The sequence below is a fragment of the Herpailurus yagouaroundi genome, unplaced genomic scaffold, assembly GCF_014898765.1.
Source record: "Herpailurus yagouaroundi ecotype Mexico unplaced genomic scaffold, PumYag 215, whole genome shotgun sequence".
Lineage (NCBI taxonomy): Eukaryota > Metazoa > Chordata > Mammalia > Carnivora > Felidae > Herpailurus > Herpailurus yagouaroundi.
In genome coordinates this window covers 11091492-11100300 of record NW_024412446.1, presented here as the reverse complement: position 1 = coordinate 11100300, position 8809 = coordinate 11091492, and the positions used below count along the sequence as shown (strand labels likewise).

The following is an 8809-nucleotide window of genomic DNA, read 5'->3' as shown; positions in this document are numbered from 1 at the left end:
GATGGTAAGTCTCACCTCTACAGAGTGAGGGTTACCTGGCAACCCTGTGGGGTGTAGTCTTCTGGCCTAGACTTATTTATTCATAGGGTCTATCCCCTCCTAATTGCCAAATTCTTTGCAGCTGTTTTCAAGAAAAGACACTATGTCAGTGAAGGGATTATTTTAACTACTGTCTCAACGGTTCCCAATGCCCCATCTAGATAGAGGGAGTGGATGTTCTTACAACAGCAGTTCTGTGCCTTTTACTCAAACTTACACTTCCTTCAAATGCTATTAATTGTCCCTGGTCTCGCATAAATTCCATCTCATTCAAAAAGCCTTTCCCAACAACTACAACCCAATCTGATGCTTCCTTTCATTAAAAATTTTTTTGATCTTATGGTCAGGGCTGCCAACTTCATTCATTTATTTATTTCAGAAATATTGAGCACCTACTGTATGCAAAATGTGAGGACAGGCATAGAAACTGCAAAGCTGAGTGAAACATAATCTGCCCAGAAGCCACTTAAAGTAGGCAGAGGAGTAGTGGAGTCACTAGAGAGAAAATGCCATGCAAGAGAGTAACGGAAAGAAATGCCTGGAAGCACGCAGTTAAAAAGTTACATGAGTTTTGTGGAGAGGAGCTTGAGATGGGGAAGGGTCAGGAAAACTTTTACAGAAGAGAAACGTTTTAGTTGAGTCTTCAAGGATTTGAGCAGTTGGGAGTTAGTGAGATGACATTGTAGATAAAATGAACAGTTCGAGCAAAGATAGGGAAGTATGAGACGGAAGAATATGAGATCTTATAACGCAAGTTCAAGTAGATTCAAGAGGGCATTTGGGAGGCAGTTTAATTATTCTCTGATGATGTAATATGTGTGGACAGCTGTTTTGCTCTTATTGACGTCAAATCACACAGTGTCTACTGAATGAGCCTAGGTCTATAATTAGATCTGCAGGGTGACTCAAGAGGAGCCGTGGATTTCTGAGCTAACAAAAGACCTTAAGAGACGCTGCATCAAATTTCTCACCCACATGGAATCTTCTAAGCAGCATCCCCTAAAACTGACCGCCACCAACATCTAAGGACCTAATTTGGATTCTGGCATTGAGGTTTTCATCAACCGTTCTTGCATGTCTGTAGCTGCTGGTCTGCCTTAACTGCACATATGACACAAATACGTGTATAGAAAAGAAGATGTCTGCAGGGAGTCAGTTTCTGGCCAAGGGAGCATGAAATGGAAAAAGAGAGCAAGACGCCATTGGGGTGGTTTCCACAGACTGTTCAGAGACAAGGACGTTGCAAGATATTCTAAACTCCTGTAATTTTCCTAAATTTGTCATTGTTTTATGCACTATCCATAATTATCAGAAAAACTCTTAACATGAGAAGGGACCAAGTTCTTATTTTTGAGAGAACAGGAATAAAGGGTGATGATTATGATGGTGGAGGGGAGGTTGTGACTGGGGGGCACTGTAGCCTGCCATCAGCCAGAGGAAGACCATGAGATACAGCACTGAAGAGGCATGGAAAGCAGGCTGGTTTCCTTTGAGCAACATGGGATATCTTTGGGTAAATGGAAAGCAGAGGGCTGGGAGGCAGGCTGTTGGTGTCTGAGAAGTGTCCTCACACACCCGCACTCAGGAGACACCTGAGGTTCTGCTACATTTGGTGACAAATTTAGAAAACCTGAACCAGGCAGACATATCAGAGAAAAGGCTCTTACAGGACAGATGAGGGAGGAAAGATCCAGAATGAACTCTGTGGTTGGTAGAAAGCAGAACGAAGTGAGGCAGGTGCCGACTGTCACCATGACCACAGAGTCTGCATGTTGCCAAGCTCCCTACCACAGGTGTGTGAGCTTAAAAGCATGAGGTCTGAAAGGCACAGCCACCTGGTCTAGAGAATAAGTTTCTCAGAAGAGTATGCCCAGAGCAGTCCTAAAGAGAATTGCAGAGGGCATAGAATCTTTCAACCCTCAGTAAGTGTCAGGAAATGCCCCTTGGGGCTTGGTTGGAAGCAGCCAATTTGGGCTGGTCAAATCAGTGGACAAACTTCTGGTGTCCTCATACAAATTCTTTCTCTGATAGCCTCAGTGTAATTTGGGGTAGCAAGTATACAGTGGGCCGGCCCAGCAATAGGTACATTAAAAAAATTTTTTTTAATGTTTTATGTATTTTTGAGAGAGCACAAGTGAGGGAAAGGCAGAGAGTGAGGGGGACAGAGGATCTGAAGCAGGCTCTGAGTTGACAGCAGTGAGCCTGATATGGGGCTGGAACTCATGAACTATGAGATTATGACCTGATCCAAAGTCGGATGCTCAACTTTTGCCACCCAGGTGCACGAGCAATAGGTACATTTTTAAAAAATAGAAAACCAGACATTTTGAAGTATAGTCAGTATTCACTCTAATCCCAACAACTCCAGCCCCACAATGCTCCAACCATAGTTTCCTCTTTAGTAAAATGAGGGAGTAGATATTCTCCAAGGTGCTAATCAACTTGGTCCTTCTTTGATTCAATGACACTATATACAGGGTATACTGAATACAGCTATGTGCACTGATGAGGCCATGGTGTGGATAAGGGCTATAATCAAAATATTTAACAAGTACCAGGCTGGTAATCTCTACCAATGGATTCCAGCTAAATATTACCCTGGATGTGGGCCTCCCACCATGACTCAGGGATCTACATTATTTTGATGGAAAACTGATCTTGTATCTTGGATTTTAAAGCATTTCTCAATATTTAGGAACCTACCTTCATAATTCCTATGTCACGATAAATACAGTTGTAGAAATCACAGTTTTCAATTATTATTATCTACGATGCTTTTAATTACCCTTTTTAAAATCCCTAAATGTTTCCAGGGACCAATGTTAGCAAGTTACTACATTTTAAAAGATCCATCAAAAAGAAAAAAGTCAAAGGTATTAGTTTAAGAATTAGAAAATAAAGATAGTCTTAAAACATTCATCTTCTGCTAAAGCACGCACACAAAGAATAAAATAGGCCATAAGCTTCCATCGATGGATACCACATAAATTAATTTGGGTCATTTCCAGAAGGTTCAGGGAGTTGCTACTTGGCAGATTAAAGGTTTCGAATGATTTATTGATCTTGATTTGCCTTGCTGATCCATGAAGTAACAAAATAGCATTTACACCATTGTTCTTCCTTTATGAGTACAACCTACTTGTAATGGAATAGAAGACTTGCTTGCCAAAATTAATTTAATGGGTTGAATTAGTTAATTAATTAATTAATTAATGGGTAAGCAAGTCTTCTATTCCATTACAAGTAGAAATACAATGTATTTCCATTGTAAAGGAAATACAATGGTGTAATTGTTATTTTATTACTTCATGGAGCAGTGAGGCAAATCAAGATGGGTGTACCATTCTAAACCTTTATTTAATCTGCCAGGTTGCAGCTCCCTGAACCTTCTGGAAACATGACAGAGAGAAGGAGTCTTTGAGCTACTATTGCCTTTGAGCTACTATATCTGCAATCTGGAGAAAGCAGGTCATTAAAAAATATATTTATTGTTATAAAAGTTATCAGATTTGTTGTAGATCATTTGGAAGCAAGAGAAAAGTGGAAAGAGTGATTAAAATTCTCCCATATTCCTAACAGTCAGTGGAACTGAGCAATGTTTATTTTGGGCCATTTTTTAGGTGCCTACATATATGACTCAGGTATAAATTTATATATTTATATATTTACAATATATATTATATTATATATAATAATATATATTATATTATATATATTATATTATATTATATTATATTATATTATATTATAATTTATAGTATAAGATTTCACCTTATGATTGGGACTTTGGGTTTTACAGCTAATTATTGTTGGCATATAAGGAATATAGTGACTTGTGCTTAATTATTTTTTACGTAATTTGCTAATATCTTAATAATTCTAAGAGTTTACCAGTTTTTTATCCTCTCTTGAGTTTTCTATTTAGACAATTTTATTATTTTCAATTTATCCTTTTCTTTCTTGTTTCCATTATTTAAGCACTTTGTTTCTCTTTGCCTAAAAATGTTTAGAGTAATGAGAAATACCTGAAGTAACAAAGGCCATTGCTTTCCCTGTGCCTGATTAAAAACAATTTTTTTTAATGTTTTATTTTATTTTTTGAGAGACAGAGTGTGAGCAGGGGAGGGGCAGAGGGAGGGAGACACAGAATCCAAAGCAGGCTCCAGGTTCTGAGCTGTCAGCACACAGCCTGATGCAGGACTTGAACCCATGGATATGAGATCATGACCTGAACCAAAGTCAGACACTCAACCAACTGAGCCATTCAGTCTCCACAACTCCCTTCCCTACCCCACCCCCCACCGTGTCTGATTTTAATAGAAATGTCACTACTATTTCACCATTATGAACCATTTGTAGTGGATATGGCCTATCTCATAAAGTGGTGTTCTTCCACTTAAAGTAACTACAAGCAGGTGTTTTTTTTCTTTTTTCTTTAAGTATGTATGTAGACATTTATGAATTGTCCTTTGGAAAATTTTCCTCCTTTTAAGCCCAACAAGTTTGCTAAGTATATTAATAGATTTACTAATATGAAATCATCCTCTCCTATAAAATCTATTAGGTAATGGTGGCTTTCATTTCTTGTACTTAGGATTTCTGCACACATGTTATCAAATGGGAATAGTGTAGGATAATTCCATTTTCTTGCTATTATCATTACATTTGAGTATCAGACTTTGCTAACTTTAAAAAATGAATTGGAAGGCTTTCATCTTTTATAAGCTAAGAAAATTTATATTACATGAAAATTATATTTACATTGATAGTTTAAAATAATTTGTATGTAAGGTATAGGAGCCTAGTGCCTACACATGGAAGCACATTACTGCCTATTTTTTTTCCTTTTTTTTTTTTTTTTTTTTCAATCGTAGCTGGTTTATTTGGTTTGGGGACTGTTCTTGAATTGATTGTTGAAATTTAGGAGCAGATAGTATACCAAGGTTATTTTATTTATTTTTGGCCTCTGGTTATGTTGTCTTTACAATTCCTACTTTTGTGTATCTTGACAATTTTCTTGCTCATTTGATATATATTTATTCCTTTGTAAGGACTTTTGATCACTTTATAAGGACTTATGCTCAATTCTTCTGCTGTTTCTATTTTTTACTAGCTATTCACTTTCACTTTTAGCATGATATTTCTCCAAATCTCCTTATACAGGTTGATGGTAGAAGGACCTCATTCCCTGATTCTAGGGAACACTGGAAGAAAGGATTTATAGATCTCTTATAAGGAGGGGGGATACCAAGGTAGTTGTGTAACTCACCTGGAACTTGGGTGAGGACATTGAGGTGAAGACTGAGCGTTAATGAGAGATGTGTGGCCTGAGGAGTGGGAAAATACCCACTAGAGACATGTGGGAATTTACCCTGGGGCTTGGCATTTGAGAGTGAGTCCGTGTATTTTTCTTGAATAACTAAATTAGGAAGATTGATCCCTTTCAGGGACACATGGACCCAGAATCCAGGACCAATGGAACAGCTGTTACTGAGTTCATCCTGCTGGGCTTAGTGGAGACACCAGGGCTACGGCCAGTTGTCTTTGTAGTCTTCCTCTTAGCCTACCTGCTCACTGTTGGGGGCAACCTCAGCATTCTGGCCGCCATCTTGGTGGAGACCAAACTCCACACCCCCATGTACTTCTTCCTAGGGAACCTATCGGTGCTGGACGTTGGGTGTATCACCGTTACTGTTCCTTCAATGTTGGCTCGTCTCCTGTCCCACAAGCATACTGTTCCTTATGGAGCCTGCCTCACACAGCTTTTCTTCTTTCATCAGTTGGCTGGTGTGGACTGCTTCCTGTTGACAGCCATGGCCTATGACCGATTCCTGGCCATCTGCCAGCCCCTCACCTACAGCACCCGAATGAGCCAGACAGTCCAGAGGATATTGGTGGCTGTGTCCTGGGCTTTAGCTTTCACTAATGCACTGACCCACACAGTAGCCATATCCACCCTGAACTTCTGTGGTCCCAATGTGATCAATCACTTCTACTGTGACCTCCCACAGCTCTTCCAGCTCTCCTGCTCCAGCACCCAACTCAATGAGCTGCTACTCTTTGGTCTGGGTATCCTCATGGCAGGTGCACCTGTGATTCTCATTGTCACCTCCTACATCCATGTGGCAGCTGCAGTCCTACGAATCCGTTCTGCTGAGGGCAGGAAGAAAGCCTTCTCCACATGTGGTTCTCACCTCACTGTGGTTGGCATATTCTATGGGACAGGTGTCTTCAGCTACATGAGGCTGGGCTCAGTGGAAGCTTCAGACAAAGACAAAGGGATTGGCATCCTCAACACTGTCATCAGCCCCATGCTGAACCCACTCATCTACAGCCTTCGGAACCCTGATGTACAGGGGGCTCTGTGGCAGGTGCTCACGGGGAAGCGAGCCCTTGCATAAAAGTGTATCAGGAGGGTAGAACCACAGGAAGTGTTTCCTGTCTCTCTTAGATCTTTGAGCAAGATGACTTTTGTTATGAAGTGAGACTCCTTGCTCCCCAGGGAGGCTCTCCCTGATGATGTGTGTGTGGGTTCTGTAAACCAGAATCCTTGACTAGTTGCCTTTTGGGCCTAGCTACTCTTCCCACTCCAGATGGAGGTGGAACCCAGGAAGCTCTGTATCCTGAGAGACTCATGGTCCTACAGGCAGGACCTTTTGTTTATTTTTGGCTGAGTTCCCCAACAATACACCAGCAAAGATTCTTTCCAAACTAGAATATGGAAAGTCACAGCTTGGTACCAAATATTAGTACACCCTCCTCTCTGGATTCCCCTGAAATAGCTCCCCCAACGTGCTTTGACACAAGGATCCCACACAAGGTTCTGGACCCAGTACAGTATAATTTGAGACACTGAGTACCCTGTCTGCATTGCAAGATTCTGAGGTATTTAGCAGTGGAGGAGTTATACTTCCTTTGGGACTTCTTTTTTTTTTTTCTGAAATGGAAATACCATTTGATTTTAAATTTTAAAAATTTTAAATAAATATTTTAAATAAATATCATTGATTTTAAATTTCCCATTAGAAATTATGTTTATAAAAATGAAAACAAAACACAATTTTACCAATGAAAAGTGAAAATCAAATCTTCACCCTCTCTGTCCAGACCCTTCATAATTCAATTTTCAAGAAGAAACCACTGTTAAGAATTTGGTGCTTCCCTTCTAATTTTTTATACATATAAAAACATGTTTATATCTATGTCATATCTATAGGGGCATCTTGTACCATGTCTTTTTGTTAAACATTACGGTAGACTTTATTATCTGGCAAAATATCTAGAAACTTACCTCCTCTATTTTAATAATTGCCTAGTGCTAATTTATTAATTAACCATAATTTGCTTAACAATATTCCTTTTGATGGAGTTTAACTATTTCTAGATTTACTCCAATATGAGCAATAATATTCTTCAAAGATGTGTTTTTATTATCTTGCAAGCATTTTCATAAGTTCTAATTAATAAGATCTCTGCATTGAAAAATATAAAAACTTAGATTTTTAAATATATATTTCCCTCTTATCCCACAAAAATTCACTCTTTTACTGTTACAATAATGGGTGAAACTGCTTGCCTCCTACAGCTTTAACAGTAACTATTATAAATAAATTATTTTTTAATATTTATTTATTTATTTTGAGTGACAGTAAGAGAGAAAGAGAGGGGGGAGGGGCAGAGAGAGAGGAAGAGAGAGAATCCCAAGCAGGCTCCATGCTGTCAGCACAGAGCCCAACACGGGGCTCCATCTCACAAACCATGAGATCATGACCTAAGCTGAAATGAAGAGTTGGATGCTTTATAAACTGAACCACTCAGGCGCCCCAATAGAAACAAATACTTCTAATTTTTGACATTATAATGGTTGTAAAATATTAATTATTATTTTAACATGCGTTTCTTTGACATCACATAAGGTTGAATACATTTTCAAATGTTTGTTATCCATGATATGGACTGAATTGTATCCCACCAAAATTCATGTGCTAAAGCCCTTAACCCCCAATGTGACTGTATATGGGATAGGGTCTTTATGAAATAATTAAGGCTACATGAGATTAATTAGGAAGTATTAATGAGGTATTTCAGGAAGTAGTTAAGGTTACATTAGGTTGGAGCCCTAACCTGCTGGCCTGTGGTCTAGAAGAGAGGAAGTGCCATTCCATGTGAAGACAAAGTGAGAAGACAGCCATCTGCTAGCCAGAGAGAGCTCCACCAGAACCTGGCTGTGCTGGCACCTGATCTTGGACTTCTAGCCTCCAGAACTGTCAGAAAATAAATTTTGTTTTTTAAACCCCCCAATCTATGGTATTTTGTTATGGAGGCCTGGGCTAATATAATTATTAGTATTTCTTCACTGGGAATTAATTTTTTCCAAAGTTTATTGAGAAATAATTGACAAATATAATTGTATATATTAAAGTGTACAACGTGATGATATATAGAGATATATAGATATAGATACATATAGATATAGGTATATAGATAGATATATGCACACATTATGAAATGATTACCAAGAACAAGATAATTAACACATCCTTTATTTCACATAGCTAATTCTCCTATGTGTGTGTGTGTGTGTGTGTGTGTGGTGAGAATGTTTAATGTCTATTCAGCCAGTTTCAAGTATACAGTTGCATATTATCAACTATATTCACCATGCTGCACATTAGATTCTCAGAACTTATTCATCCTATAACTGAAGACTTGTACCCTTTGCCCTACATCTCCCCATTTTGTCCTCTCCCCCAGTCCCTGGCAACCACAA

At 38.9% G+C, this 8809-nt stretch overlaps 1 protein-coding gene across 1 annotated transcript; it reads left to right on the top strand.

The window, feature by feature from the left end:
- The first annotated feature begins 5492 nt into the window (after positions 1-5492).
- On the top strand, positions 5493-6440 carry LOC121017386 (olfactory receptor 3A1-like). Its single transcript, XM_040455620.1, has one exon. It carries the CDS (start codon positions 5493-5495, stop codon positions 6438-6440), a length of 948 nt encoding a protein of 315 aa, XP_040311554.1.
- The last annotated feature ends 2369 nt before the right edge of the window (positions 6441-8809 follow it).

What these genes read in the sequence shown, in the direction of transcription:
- LOC121017386 (XM_040455620.1), top strand. Translation starts at nt 5,493, where the DNA reads ATGGACCCAGAATCCAGGACCAATGGAACAGCTGTTACTGAGTTCATC.